Consider the following 15,817-nt stretch of genomic DNA (forward strand, 5'->3'; position numbering starts at 1 on the left):
TGAGGCATCCTTAAACAGTTTTGCTTCTTCTTAGAAGGGTATTTCGAACAGACCTGACCCAGACAGATGTTAAGTCATCATTCTTCCCAGGTTGGCTTCTAGACTCTGTTTAAATGTTCTCTGCAAACCTCTGGAGGTTACATGGATTCAAATCTCCTAGCTCAGACTCTGAATTCACAAAGCTTGAGACAGACAGTACTCTACAGGTGTGTTTGTCCAGGATAAACTATATTTAAATAAACTCCTGATACATCTACTTTCTCCAGGCACCTGCTTCTCCCTCTTAAACTCAAGGATACCATATCTTACTGTCCAGTTAAAAAAAAAAAAAAAATCCTCTCCCTCAGAGTTACTCAAGGCAAACCACCAATGTCTTTGGGAATATATAAACTCTGGCCAGAACTGCTTTATATGAGAAAGCCAAATAAGCAGATATACATGCAATAATTTTTGTTCATTTCTTTGGCTTGTTTGTTACAAGACATGAAAAGATGGCAACAGACTGCCCTCATTCACTATCATCCATTCCATGCTTGATAGGGAACTGTATGGCATAGAATAGAGGCTATAAAAGTTAGCCTTAGAATGGTCAGCTAGAGCCACTCGTCTTGTAAAACCAGTGGCTATAAGGGCAGGAAGTCTGACTGTTTACCATTACAAACCCAGTCCCTAAGTGCCTAATCAAAATGCCTAGAACATAGCAGAAATTCAATAAATAATGGTTAGAAGCAATCCAATAAGCCAGATCCAGAAGGAATTCAAATTCTTGTTGAACCCAAGCTAGAAAAGGTCCTGGAAGCTAGAACAGTTCCATAGTTAATACAGGTGCTTACACTTGGCCTTAAGACCATCTTAGTCTTATGCCAAATACCTGCAATCCTCATAGGTCCTCAGGATTAAAAATATCTAGGGTTAAATCTCCAAAGGCAAATTCACTACCCACTCTACCCCATCCCCACCATCTCCAACACAAACACGACTAAGGAGTGTCTCTCAAGCTCTGGCCCTAAAGGCTTTAAAGGCATTAAGAGGTAATCCCTGGGGCGCCTGGGTGGCTCAGTCAGTTACGCATCCGACTTCAGCTCAGGTCATGATTTCGCAGTCTGTGGGTTCGAGCCCCACGTCGGGCTCTGTGCTGACAGCTCAGCGCCTGGAGCCTGCTTTAGATTCTGTGTCTCCCTCTCTCTCTGCCCCTCCCCCACTGGCACTCTGTCTTTCTCTCTCTCAAAAATAAACACACATCAAAAAAAAATTAATGGGGTACCAGGGTGGCTCAGTCGGTTAAGCATCTGACTCTTGGTTTTGGCTCAGGTCATAATCTCATGGTTTGTGACTTCAAGCCCCGTATCAGGCTCTGTGCTGATACCACAGAACCAGCTTGTGATTCTTTCTCTCCTTTCTCTGCCCCTTCTTTGCTTGTGCTCTCTCTCAAAATATAAATATAAAATTTAAAAAAAGAGGTAATCTCTTAAGAGAAGATTCTGGCTGTGATACTTGTAGACTATTCTGCTCTCTCTGCTTTAAACCAAAAATTTCCTGGGGTACCTGGCTGGCTCAACCTGAAGAGCATGAGACTCTTGAATTCAGAATCATCAGTTCAAGCCTCACATTGGGTATAGGGACTACTTAAATAAATAAAACTTTAAAAAATAAAAAGTAAACCAAAAATTTCCTGGAAAAGAACCTCTTTGAAATGATCTGAGGTTAAAGACGAAGGACAAAAGCAGCCTACATCTGGAAGCAGGTGACCATAGCCAAACACCACAAATCACAACTGACTAGCCCTTTCCATGAAGCTATATTGGTTGAGGGCACTAAAGCTTGCAAGGACTTGTCTAGTTGGGGAACAAAAGGATAAAAAAACACAGATCATGTTGGCTAGAAGGCTTCTTCTAAACTGCTTACTTTTTTCAGATCTAAAATCAGGAGAAGTACCAAGTATCCTAATATTTCACTTTCCCTTTAACCCCCCATCCCATGCCACAGATCTAACCACCTGACCTAGCTGTGAGACTGAAGATATACAAGAGGCCCCACAAGATCTCTAGAAGGATAAAAGGAAACATGTCTTAGGAATCTAAGCCCATGGCAGATCTCCGACAGATGTAAGAGAGAGGCAGTAGTCCTGCCCCTAAGGCCAAGACACCCCAGCCCTGCAGGCAGCACAGAGTTAACTACCCACCCGCTTTGAGAAGCACAAAGGTACATCACTGCAACATGCCTAACATTTACATTGCCTCTCTCTGCTCATTAAACAGGTTTTGGTTAAATAATGAACAAACTGTATTACAGACTCCGATGAGAATTCCAAAATTATAAATCAACTGGGAAAGCCCAACGGGGCAGACAGACAGGGAGGGGGGAGAAGGATAATATTGACTAATATAAAGGGCGCAGCTTGACAGTGGATATTCCTGCCACACCTGATCAAACACACTCCGTGGGGGGAGGGGAAAGAGAGCAAGAGAGGGGAGATGGGACAAGACAGCCTGAAATTTGCATCCGGAAAAGATTAAAACGGATTCTTTGGGGATAGAGAAAATACATAATATATATTACTATAAATGCAAAACTGTACTAAAAGCTAACTCAAATGTCAAAGATTACAGCTTGAATAAATTTAAATATAAAAGCCATGTGCTTTTTGAGTTAATGAGAGAGACATAAAAGGACAAACTGGGCCAAGAGGCTGAACAGAGCCTTATGCTGCCTTTGCTGGGTAATGGGTTCAAAGCATAGCAGAAACTACAGAGGCTTCCCTCCACTGCTCTGAGTCCTGAGGAAGAACTGGCGAATCCCATCACTCATCCAGCCTACATTTGCCATTTTTAAAAATTAAGATGTAATCCATACGCCATAAACTTTACCCTTTTAAAGTGTACAATGCAATGTTTTTAAATATATTCACAAAGTTGTACAACCATCACCACTATCTAATTCTAGAACATTTTCATCACCCCAAAAAGAAACCCTATACCCATCTGTATTCTCTCCCCATACCACACCCACCTCTGGTAACCACACATCTGCTTTAACTCCTTTAGAATAACCTCCTAAAAGGATTCCAAAGAAGGCTTAAAAACCAAATGAGGGGCAGCAGTCAAGTCTCACTGGTGGTAAGCTAAGGCTTTATCCAAAATAGCAACATGCAAACTCTGCTCTTAAGGCACCCTGTATCTTCCAAGTGCAACTATCATTTTAGATTTGGCATTAGACTATTTTATTACTCTAAATGCTACAGGGCGTGTAGTTGTCATGCGGTTTGGGCAAATACTGACTGCAAATGTAGTCCAGAGACACGTATCTGCGAGAATCACTGGTATGGACTGAGCCAACCTTATTAGAGACAAAGGACTTATTTCTTTCACAATTGCTCAGATAATACTCCTAGACGAGCAGGTAGTGTTTATCTACTTAAAAGATCCTCTTTTTATAAGAAGAAAAATTATTTCGGTTCACTGTCTATGTCTAATCAACTACCCATTTCCAATAGTGATTTTTTTTTTTTTTTTACATTTATTCATTTTTGAGAGTGAGACAGAGCGTGAGTGGGGGAGAGTCAGAGAGAGAGGGAGTCACAGAATGTGAAGCAGGCTCCAGGCTCTAAGCTGTCAGCACAGAGCCCAATGCGGAGCTCGAACTCGCAGACTGTGAGATCATGACCTGAACTGAAGCTGGACAGTTAACCAACTGAGCCACCCAGGTGCCCCCAATAGTGATATTCTTAACCAACCAAGCTAGCAGATAGCCTAGAAGAAAGCAAATAGAAAGCCTCTGTAAGAAGAGTCTAAGCCCAAGTCAGTTTCATGAGTTAAACTGAATGGAAGTCCTAGAATTCCTGCCAGGCTTCCTCCAATCTAGGTGGGACACCATTCCCAGTCACACAGCACAGGCAATCCGTTCAGTTTCTGTCTCCAAATTCAAAACCCTTTCCCAGCCTCCTACCATTAACAGGCTTCCAAGAAAGCAGTCCTCCTGACACTGCCAATCAGAAAAATCTGTTTGTCTCAGTAAAAGAAACAAGAAATTGGTCATGGACCACAGAGTCCAGGACCACAGGGGCAGCTGACCCATAAACTTGCTTCCTGGAAGCCAGCACTGTAATAATCAGAAGACTATGAAATGTTCTATTTCGGGTCCACTCTGTCATTTTTTCAGGCAGGTAATACGTTAAAAGCTAAGAACAATGGGCAACCTTGGCAGGCACCATTTCAACATCTGCTCTGGAAAATACTACCACCTTCTTCCTTGCTCCAGGAGAAAGCTTGGCACCACCCAGCTATGTTCTTAGTACCAGTGACAGAACTGGCTCCTCAGCACATTCTGGTTTTATTAGTTTCAAGTAGCAGATAATCTGGATTCCTGACTCAAAGATGTAGGAAAATTAAGCACAGACTCAACTTTGGCAGCTCTTAGATGGTCTAGAAACCCTAAGTCCTGGACTGCACCAGTCGCCACAGATATAGTTCTCTTGAGACATGTCAGAGATATGTCAAGATAGAGAAAACAAGTGTGGGATATGGATTAGACGGCAAGCAGGAAATGTGCCTCTATCAGGAAACAGCACCACGTCAGCTCCTCAAGGTGTCCGGAGTGCCCAAAAGGCCTACAAGCTGCTCTAGTCTGATCTCAGCCATTCTAGGGTGTTTCCAACCACATACAATACCAATATTTCACAGTGTATAAACTGTCGAATGTTGCGTTTAATCCTCTTCACATCTCTTAGAAAGATAGTACAGTTGGCCCTTGGGGCGCCTGGGTGGCTTAGTCGGTTAAGCGTCCGACTTTCGCTTAGGTCATGATCTCACGGTTCGTGGGTTCGAGCCCCGCGTCGGGCTCTGTGCTGACTGCCAGCTCAGAGCCTGGAGCCTGTTTCAGTCTGTGACTCCCTCTCTCTCTGACCCTCCCCTGCTCACGCTGTCTCTCTCTCCTAGAAATAAATAAAAAAAAAACATTAAAAAAATAAATTAAAAAAAAATAAAAAAAATAAAAAAAGATAGTACAGTTGGCCCTTTAACAACATAGGCGTTTGGGCAACAACACCCCTTATGGTAGAAAATCCATGTATAACTGTGGACTCCCACAAAATGTAACTACCAATAGCCTGTTAACCAGAAGATTTACTGACAACATAATCAATTAGTATATCTTTCATATGTCATATTATATATTGTATTCTTCTAATAAAGTAGCTAGTGAAAAGAAAATATTATTAAGAAAGTCATAAGGAAGGGGCGTCTGGCTGGCTCAGTCGGTGGAGCATGTGACTGTTACTCTCAAGGCTGTGAATTCAAGCCCCACATTGGGTGTACAGATTACTTGAAAATAAGATCTTTAAAAAAAAGTCATTTATTTTACCTATAGTACTGTTATAGTACTGTATTTACTGGGAAAAAATCCATATATAAGTGGACCTACACAGTTCAAATCCGTATTGTTCAAGGATCAACTACACTCTGAACTTTCGTCACCAAAAAGAGTTGTAAATACTTACTCACTACATTTTCTTTCCAATTGATATGTAAGCTTTATCTGTAAAGTCAAAAAAAAAAAAATCTGTGCAAGTAGCCAACTTCCTAAAGCAGCTAAGTCACTTAAAGTACTAGCCATAAAATAAGAACATGCCACCTAATTGCAGCTTTAGCCTTGCTAACTGGCTAACAACCAGCCACTTCCTCTATACTTGATCCTTGACTAACATGTCCAATGCTTTTCAACTGAAAATGTTCCTATAAAGAAAACATGCAGGGAACCTTTACATAACTTCAGCCCATGTTTAAGAAAAGAAAAAGGAATTTTCCTCCAGATATTCTCCTACATTTCTCATGAAAGGAGAAAACTGGTTTATTGTTTATTTAACTTGCAGAAGCCTAGAAACTTTCCAATTGTCTTAGATATGTTACTAGCTAAAAAACATTCCAGGAATATACTTTGCAAAAGCCTCTACGGTTGACAGAGGAACACAGCTCTGAGGCTTTCCCTTTCAGTCTATCTTTCCCCTTGCAAAAGCCAAAGATGTTAAGATTTGCTGCCTCCTCCATCAAATACATATACATAACAGAAGGCACTTCCTGCATAACAGAAGGCACTTCCTGCATACAGTCTCCTCTAATTGTATGTACAGAAGCAATGCAGACCAGGGCACTAAACCAGGCCTGAACTCTAGTTATGTCTTCATCTCTCAGGATCAATTGACCTCAGCTAAATCACTGAAAATATCTCTGGGCTTCAACTTCATTCATAAAAAGAGCACAACACCTGCTACACCACTTTCACAGAGTTGTGTGAAAGTTCAATAAGGTAATAAACATGGAAGCAGCTTTGAAAATTCTAAATATATGGGGGCGCCTGAGTAGCTCAGCTGCTTAAGCGTCCAACTTCAGCTCAGATCATCATCTTAAGGTTCCTGGGTTCAGCCCTGAGTCGGGCTCTGTGCTGACAGCTCAGAGTCTGGACCCTGCTTCAGATTCTGTCTCCCTCTCTCTGCCCCTCTCCCACTCACACTCTGTCTCTCTCTCTCAGAAATAAACATTTAAAAAAAATAAAAAAAAGAAAACTCTAAACATATGAATATTATATAAAGTTATTATGATTAGGAAAACAGATATGAAAAAAGGGACAAATGATTCCAGGAATACATGAAGACTGAAAGATCTGCATTACACAGAATTAAGGCCCTAAAAGTGATGACCTTCTATAAGATAAGAGTTTTGCTGCAAGTACTAACAACTTCACTTGTGCCACCAACTGTAAGAAGACTTCCTACCTCATAGCATGCATAAGGTAGAGAAAGAAAGAAGTTAAAACAAAACCAAAAAATCACCCATGATAACTTCATTATAACTCAAACAATAAAGGAAGCTTATTAATTGTATGAACACTGATACCCCAGGAAAGTAGGACATCCTCCTAGGAACTCAAGGAAAAGGACCAGCAATGCAAAAAAAAAGAAAAAAAGTATTTATCACTCATTCAAGTATTATATCTGCCTTTGAGCTATAATGGCAGAATTGAGTAGTTGCACAGTTGCTATGGCCTTCAAAATCTAAAACATTTACTACATAGTCCTTTACAAAGAAAGTCTGTCCATCCCTGCAATAAAAACACATGTTCTTTTTACCAGGATAAGTAATCCTACCTAGATATGAGGACTTACCTGTTATATTGTTCAAAACCTCCTTTAGATGACTGAAACTATGCAGCAGAGGATCACGTTCTTCATCCTATTAACACATATGTTTAAAAAAAAAAAAAGTCAGTATCAAAGAGGAAAAAAGGAAATAACAGACAGATCAAGCATTCTTTGTCTGAATCCAATGATTAAGTTTTCTTTTTGAGGAAAAGAAAGTTAGCCATAATTCAGTTTTCCAGTTCCCTGATGTCCTATTTCAAAAAGATACTCTGGACTTACCTAAAATATAATCCTGAAATACTAATCTATACCATGACCATAGCACTCAAGCTACCGTAGATTGCCAGGGCCTTTATACATGCCACGGTCTAAATGTTTGTGTCCCCTCAAAACTTTTTTTTTTTTTTAATGTTTATTTTGGAAAGAGACAGACAGTGTGCAAGCAGGGGAGGGAAAGAGAAAGCAGGAAGAGATACAGAATCCTAAGCAAGCTCCAAGCTCTGAGCTGTCAGCACAAAACCCGATGTGGGGCTCAAACTCACAAACCGTGAAATCATGACCTGAGCCGAGGTCGGATACTCAAGACTGAGCCACTCAGGTGCCCCAATCCCCTCAAAACTTCTATATGAAAATCCTAATGTCCAATATGATGGTATAAGAAGTAGAGCCTTTAAAAGGTGGGTGATTAGGGCCTTCAGGTGGGTGACAGTTCTGCCTTCATGAATGGAACTAATATCCTTATAAAAGAGGCTCAAGAGACCTCCCTTGCCCCTTCTATCATGTGAGGATATGAGAAGTCTGAGACTCAAAAGAGGGCCCTCATCTGACCATGCTGCCATCCTGATCTTGGACTTCCAGTCTCCAGAACTGTGAGAAATAAATTTCTCTTGTTTACAAGTCACCTAATCTGTGGTATTTTGTTATAGCATCTCAATAGACTAAATTACATGTATTACTCTATCTCTTCTCCTTCTTCATACTCATTATATAATCGTACATATTAATTTCAAAGACATTGCTGATTCCACTCCCACTTCTAAACCATTTTTATTTATTTTCTAATGTTTATTGGAGAGAGTGCAAGAATGTGCATGAGTAGGGGAGGGGCAGAGAGAGAGGGAGAGACAGAATCCCAAGCAGGCTCTGTGCTGTCAACGCAGAGCCCCACGCAGGGCTCACCCCATGACATGAGATCATGACCTGAGCCAAAATCAAGAGTCAGACACTTAAGAGACTAAGCTACCCAGGCACTCCTAAACCATTTTTTTTTTTTTTAAAGATTTTATTTCTGGAGCACCTGGCTGACTCAGCCAGTGGAGCATGGGACTCCTGATCTTGGGGTTGCAGGTTCAAGCCCCACACTGGGTGGAGAGATTACTCAAAAATAAGATTTTTTAAAAAAAGTCTTTGCAGCACCTGGCTGGCTCAGTCAGTAGAGCATGTGACTCTTAATCTCAGGGTCATGAATTCAAGCCCCACACTGGGCATGAAGCCTACTAAAATAATAATAATAAAATAAGACTATTTTGAAGTAATCTCTATACCCAACGTGGGGCTGAAATTTACAACCCCAAGATCAAAAGTCACATTCTACCAATTGAGCTAACCAGGCACCACTAACCAATCCATTTTTATAAATGAACATAAGAAATTTCCAAATACATATATACATATCCACTGAGTTAGAAATGTCTAAACTTGTTTTTACAATTGTGCCAAAAGTTGTTTTATATAACTGCACAAAAAATATCCTTAAACATACATATACAACAAAGAAAGCCAGTTTTACAACTGGTAAGTTTCTTACTCATCTGATTGGCAAGACATGGCCTGCTCAATATACTCCTATTCCTAAGGAGTCCCACCAAATCACACTCCATGTATCATTTTGATAGTTAATTATAGTCCTAGGAGATTTGAAGATAATGCATCTTTCTGACACTTTCAGGCATATTTAAGAGTTCCCAAGTAGTACCTTAAGTTGTCTATAAAAATAACTAGAAGAAAAACAGTATCATCTTTTGGGTCCAAGAGCAAAAAAGGCAGCCTATAAATCTGACACTAGTTGGAATAAAACAGAAGTGTCCTTGATACCAAGAAAAATTCTGAATTCCTTCTACTCTCATTATTACCAGGAAATTGATAACTCCTTTAACCATGCATCAGATCTCTTACAACAACTCAGTGACCAAGCTACCTGCCCATTCCCCACTTACCAGTGGAGTATGAGTACTCCATCGGGCATTTCGTTTGATCGCCCCAACCACAATGTTAATCTCCCCTTGAATGATGTAAATATTTTTATCCACCATCCTGGCAAACCTACCAAAACAGTTAAGAGAAAAGTTAGTTAATATTTGGTTACTCAGAGCATACCCATATTTAATTTAGTACCTGTTAAGGTCAGAATTATGATTTAACTTCTTAGTACCAAGATTTCCCACCTATAATACTAAGATGGGATGAAGTCCATTTTATGTTATGAATCCAGCTACCTGGCTCACCTAGAGGTCTCTGGAAGTTCAAGATACAACTCAAAAAGTGTCAACCTAGGAAATTTCTCAAAGGTACCTCAACAATCTCTAGCAAGCATGTCAAATTCTTGAGTCACCTGACCCCAAAATCTCTCCTGTGAGGACTTTAGGTATGCAGATACATCTGTGCTACGAGTCTGTTAAAAATATATTTCAGACCTTACTTTTGTTCTTTATTCCCTCAATAAAGTAATAATGAAGGCTTGCGTTAAAAGAAAAGAATGAAGGCTGTTTTTCTAATAGCCACAGTTACAATGTCAACTTATAGACTACATCCCTTCTACCAGGTTAGCTCCAGAAAACTGGATAGTGGCAGTGATATAACCTTTAAAAAGTTCTGAAAAGTCAAGTTCACTTGCTTATAGCAGGAACTCTCTAATAAGATAGACTGAAACGTAGATTCATTTTAAAGCTGCTTCTAAATGAATCTCTGAAGTGAAGCTGAAATACTACTTTAGTATTTTATGTGCTCCCAACTGAATTAACACAGGATTTTCTTTGCTGCCCTAGAAGAGCACTTAGAAAAGATGTAATTCTCTTCCCAGGTGAAAATATTTTAAAAAACAAAAAAGAGAATTTCTTCTTGGCATAGAGAAAAACCTAGGAACATGTAAAACCAACTTTACTGCTTTCCATTATTTAAAACTCCTCCCCACAAGGACAAAATTTTAAAAAGCAAAGAGAGAAAAGGGCAAGGGGAGCATACAGTTAGATAAAAATTTAGATCAGACTCCAGGGAAGTTAAAACAGTAAGACTATCAGGGTAAGAGAAGAAAGAATTCCACAAATATTTACTTATTAAGCACCTACTATGCATAAGGCATCTTTCAGAGTGTTAAGGATACAAAACAAATAAGACACAGAAAGAGCTGTCAGACATATGGTGGAATGAAAAATACTGTAGTATATGACTCTATGTTACCATTTATGTATAACCTAACCAACCCATCCTACCTAAACTGCTAGATTTTTGTTTTTGAAACTATGTAATAGTTAACATACAATATGATAGAAGAGTAATATAATAGCCAGTGTCCAGATTGACAATAGTACAATGGAAGTCTCTGTGTATTCACCCTAACCACATCTCCTCTTTTTCATCCATAGGTCCCACTATTCTAAATGTGATGTTTGTTGAACTTTTATGTTGCTTTATACTTTTACTTCATTGATATGTATCTTTAAATAATATATAACATCATTCCGTTTATTTCTGTACTTTATTTAACTAATATACTATCGCAAGTATTGTTCTGCAATTTGACCTTTTCCCTGGAAACATTATGTTTGCGAATCACCCACATTGCTAAGTGTACTTTAAGTATTTTGTCCAGGTAATATGTATGTATGTTAACAGATAATACATACACCCCAAACTCAATAACCATAGTTATCTCTAGAGAAAGTACTGTGAAATCAGGGAGTAATCAGAGGATCTTTGGCCATATCTAGAATGTTTTAATTTTTTACAAGAAGAATATATTACTATACCATCAATATAATTAAAAATTAATAAAGAGATGAGATATAATTTCTGCCCATGAGGCATTTAGAGAGTTTAGTGAGAGCTAAAAGAAAATGAGCCAAAGATACACAGAAAAGAATGCATCCTTCAAGTAGTTCCATTTGCATATTTTGCAATAAGACAGGGTGCCCAGAAAGCAAGAAGTATGAAAAACATCACAATATTTAAATGTTTATCCATTTTTGAGAGAGAGAGAGAGAGAGAGAGAGAGAGAGAGAGGAAAAGAGAGAGAGCGCATGTGTGCGAGCGCACACACGCAAGAGTGGGGTAGGGGCAGAGGACAGAGACAGAATCCAAAGCAGGCTCCAGGCTCTGAACTGTCAGCACAGAGCCCAATGCAGGGCTTGAACCCACAGAACCGTGAGATCATGACCTGGGACAAAGTCAGGTGCTTAACCGACTGAGCCACACAGGCACCCCCGAAAACCATTATAATAAAGGGAAAAAGGGGGTGTCTGGGTGACTCAGTCAGTTGAGCATCCAACTTTTGTTTCAATTCAGGTCATGATCTCTCAGTTTGGTGAGTTTGGGCTCCTTGGCAGGCTTTGCACTGACCACAGGGAGCCTGCTTGTGATGCTCCCTCTGCCCCTTCCCCAACTCATGCTCTCTTTGTCTCTCTCAAAATAAATACATAAACTTAAAAAGTAAAACTAAAAAATAAAGGAAAAAAAGAACAGATACAAATTTTGTCCAGGAGCATAATATCACCTCCAATCCACAAGAGAATCCAAATAACAACACATTTGTTTTAATGACAATTTAAAGAAAAAACTAGAGGCGCCTAGGTGGCTTAGTCGGTTAAGCGTCCGACTCTCTCTTAGGTCATGATCTCGCGGTTCGTGGGTTCGAGCCCCGCGTCGGGCTCTGTGCTGACTGCCAGCTTAGAGCCTGGAGCCTGTTTCAGAATCTGTGTCTCCCTCTCTCTCTGACCCTCCCCTGCTCACGCTGTCTCTCTCTCTCCTAGAAATAAAAATATTTTAAAAAAAAAGAATAATTTCTCTTTCAAAGAACTAAGAGAGGGGCACCTGAGTGGCTCAGTTGGTTGAGTGTCCAACTTTGGCTCAAGTCATGATCTCACAGTTTGTGAGTTTGAGTACCACGTCAGGCTCTGTGCTGACAGCTTGGAGCCTGCTTCGGATTCTGTGTTTCCCTCTCTCTCTGCCCCTACCTCATTCATGCTCTTCCTCTCTCTCAAGAATAAATAAACATTAAAAAAAAAAAAAAAGGAACTAAGAGAATGAGAGAAAACACTCATACTGAAAATAACAGCAATAGGTAAACAACAACACTATACTAAAAATTGCAAAAAATAATAATAATAATAATAAGTGCCAATGGGATTAACTGAGATCTAATAGGATCTACTAGTTATTTGGAAGGCTTTCTGGAAGAAAAAAATTTTGAACTGAGACTCCAACTGAGGTAATCAACCTAACATTTGATCAAAATTTATTAGGCACCAAAAGCTAACAACTTTCTTTCTTGTTTTTTTTCTTTCCTTTTTTTTCTTTTTTCTTTTTTTTTTTTTTTTTTTTTTTTTTTTTTTTTTGAGTGAGAGAGAGAGGGGGCTCAAGTGAGCAAGGGGTAGAGAGAGAGAAGTGGAGTTTATCCAAAGCGGGGCTTCTGCCCACCGGATACAGGCTCATGCTCACCCAATGTGGGACTGGATCTCCTGTTCATGAGATCATGCATGACCTGAGCCAAAATCAGATGTTAACGATTGAGCCATCCAGGCTCCCCAAAGCTAACAACCTTCTAAGATAGTGAAGATCTAAGCAAAAAGTCATTGTCTTAAGCTTCTTTCCTTAGTAAAAAAAGAAACAACTAGAGAATGAAGAGAATTTTTTTTCAAGGACTATGGGGAGTTGCTTAGTCTCCTGCCAGGCCTCTGAGCATTTGTTCCTCCCAGAGTGATTCTCACAAGGAAATCTGCCCTTCAGCTTCAAATGGGAAGCTTGGATGAACCACTTGCTGCCTGGTAGGTGACAGCCTAGATCCCCTGGTCGCAAGGTCACGAAGGCCTGCAGAGGACCTCATGGAAATTTGATAGAAAACAATTTAAGGTCTATCTTCTATCAGAAATAACATAGCAATGGGGCGCCTGGGGTGGCTTAGTCGGTTGGGCGACCGACTTTCGCTTAGGTCATGATCTCACGGTTCGTGGGTTCGAGCCCCGCGTCGGGCTCTGTGCTGACTGCCAGCTCAGAGCCTGGAGCCTGTTTCGGAGTCTGCGTCTCCCTCTCTCTCTGACCCTCCCCTGCTCACGCTGTCTCTCTCTCTCTCTCTCCTAGAAATAAAAATATTAAAAAAAAAAAAAAAAGAAAGAAATAACATAGCAAATACACAGTAGCTAACATCCCTAGCCAACAGGCCACTGGCCCAGAGACTGTGAGCCACATATATCCTTTGACAGCACTGTGTGTAGCATTCCCCTGGTGCTTTGTGGCATCCCTGTTACTCACCCCAAGAGGATTCAAAGAGGAGTCGCTCTATCAAGTGGCAACTCCCTCTAGATCTAAACAAAAGCAGGAAAAACAGAAACAACAAATTGGATCCTTACTTCATGGAATACCAAAAAAACTACTTCAAATGAATTCAAGACTTATTTTTTTTTTCAATGTTTTTTTTATTTATTTCTAGGAGAGAGAGAGAGACAGCGTGAGCAGGGGAGGGTCAGAGAGAAAGGGAGTCACAGACTGAAACAGGCTCCAGGCTCTGACTGGCAGTCAGCACAGAGCCGACGCGGGGCTCGAACCCACGAACCGCAAGATCATGACCTAAGCGAAAGTCGGACGCTTAACCAACTAAGCCACCCAGGCGCCCCCTGAATTCAAGACTTAAATGTGAAATAGAAAACTTGAAAATTTTTAGAAGATAATGTATGAGAATACTTTTATTTTTTTATTTTATTTTATTTTATTTATTTATTTATTTTTACCGAATACTTTTATAATTTCAGCGTAAGAGAGAAGCACCTAAACAGGAAACAAAAAGCACAACTGGTAAATTAGACCATATTAAATTACAGACATTTGTTCAAAAGATACCATGAAAAAGAGGGAAAAAATATGTCACAAATTGGGAGAAAATATTTGTATATTTTACACATATAACTAATAAAGAAGCAATATCCATAATATATTACAAAACTCTAAGAACAGACATATAAATCTTCCTGAAAATTGGCAAGAGACATGAATAAGCGTTTCAGAGAAAAAGGAAATATAAACAGCAAATATATGAAAATGTTATTAGCTCCATTAATAATCATGAAAATTATAAAATAAGTTTATGAGATACCATTTTGCAGCACAAAAATGGCACAAAATTTTTAAGTTTACTTATTTATTTTGAGAGAAGGCGGGGAGGGGCTGCAGAGAGAGGGAGAGAGGGAACTCCAAGCAGGCTCTGTGCTATCAGCATGGTGTCCCTATGTAAGGCTCAATCCCATGAGCCCTAAGACCACGACCTGAGCTGAAACCAAGAGTCAGCTGCTCAACCAACTGAGCCACCCAAGGACCTCCACAAAAAATTTTAATCTGACAATACTAGGAGTTGGTAAAAATACAAAGCAAGCAGCTAATATGTAAATTGATACAATTCATCTGGATTACTGGCATTATCTTGCAAAACTGAATAATTTCATATCCTGTATCTCAGCAATTCCACTAAGACCATACCTCAGAGAAACTTACAAAAAATTTAGAACACTGACTGTGGGGAAGGGGAATGTGACTAACAGAGAAACATATACAAGTGGCCTTGGTTTTGGTGATATTCTGCTTTTTAAGCTGGGTAGGGGACACTGATGCCCCATATAAGCTATACGCATTCTCTGTGTGTATGAAATAGACCATCAAAAGTTCCTTTTTTTTTTTTTAATGCTTATTTATTTTTGAGAGAGAGGAGGGAAGGGAGAGGGGGTGGGGGAGAGAGAGAGAAAGAGAGAGAGGGATGGGGATAGGGAAAAAAGAGGATCCCAAGTGGTTCGTGCTGACAGCAGAGAGCCAGATGTGGAGCTCGAACTCGCAAACTTTAAGATCATGACCTGAGCAGAAGTCGGATGCTTAACCAACTGAGCCACACAGGTGCCCCAAAAGTTCCTTCTTTTTAAAGTCATGGTCTTTGTTGTCTGTCTTTGCACATGCTGTTCCTTTTCTGTTTTGAGTATTTTTTTTTCCTCCTATCATGGTACCAAAGCTATTAAAATTTCCCCCAAATTGAATCAAGAGCAAAAATAAACTATTGGGACCTCACCAAGATTAAAAGCTTCTGCACGGCAAAGGAAACAACCCACAAAACTAACATGCAACCAACGGAATGGGAAAAGATAGTTGCAAATGACATATCAGATAAAGGGTTAATATCCAGAATCTATAAGGAACTCAACAAACTCCACACCTGAAAAACAAACAACCCAGTAAAGAAACGGGCAGAAGACATGAACAGACACTTCTACAAAGAGGACATCCAGATGGCCAACAGACACATGAAACGATGCTCAGCATCCCTCCTCATCAGGGAAATACAAATCAAAACCACACTGAGATACCACCTCACGCCAGTCAGAGTGGCTAAAATGAGCAAATCAGAGAACTCTAGATGCTGGCGAGGATGTGGAGAAA

General features: G+C 39.9%; 1 protein-coding gene across 4 annotated transcripts in view; it reads right to left on the minus strand.

Moving 5' to 3' along the window:
• Positions 1 to 15,817, minus strand: part of GBF1 (golgi brefeldin A resistant guanine nucleotide exchange factor 1) — a 121,853-nt gene that overhangs the window by 99,234 nt on the left and 6,802 nt on the right. For all 4 annotated transcript variants that reach the window (XM_039243942.1, XM_039243941.1, XM_039243940.1 and 1 more), the window contains exons 2-3: positions 9,349 to 9,454; positions 7,157 to 7,223 (exon numbers count right to left, since the gene is read on the minus strand). In XM_039243942.1, coding sequence (XP_039099873.1) covers positions 7,157 to 7,223; positions 9,349 to 9,444 — 163 coding nt within the window. In that variant the 5' untranslated portion in view covers positions 9,445 to 9,454. The remainder of the gene's footprint in view (positions 1 to 7,156; positions 7,224 to 9,348; positions 9,455 to 15,817) is intronic.

Source organism: Hyaena hyaena, unplaced genomic scaffold (genome assembly GCF_003009895.1).
Source record: "Hyaena hyaena isolate Hyena2069 unplaced genomic scaffold, ASM300989v1 scaffold_233, whole genome shotgun sequence".
NCBI classification, from domain to species: domain Eukaryota; kingdom Metazoa; phylum Chordata; class Mammalia; order Carnivora; family Hyaenidae; genus Hyaena; species Hyaena hyaena.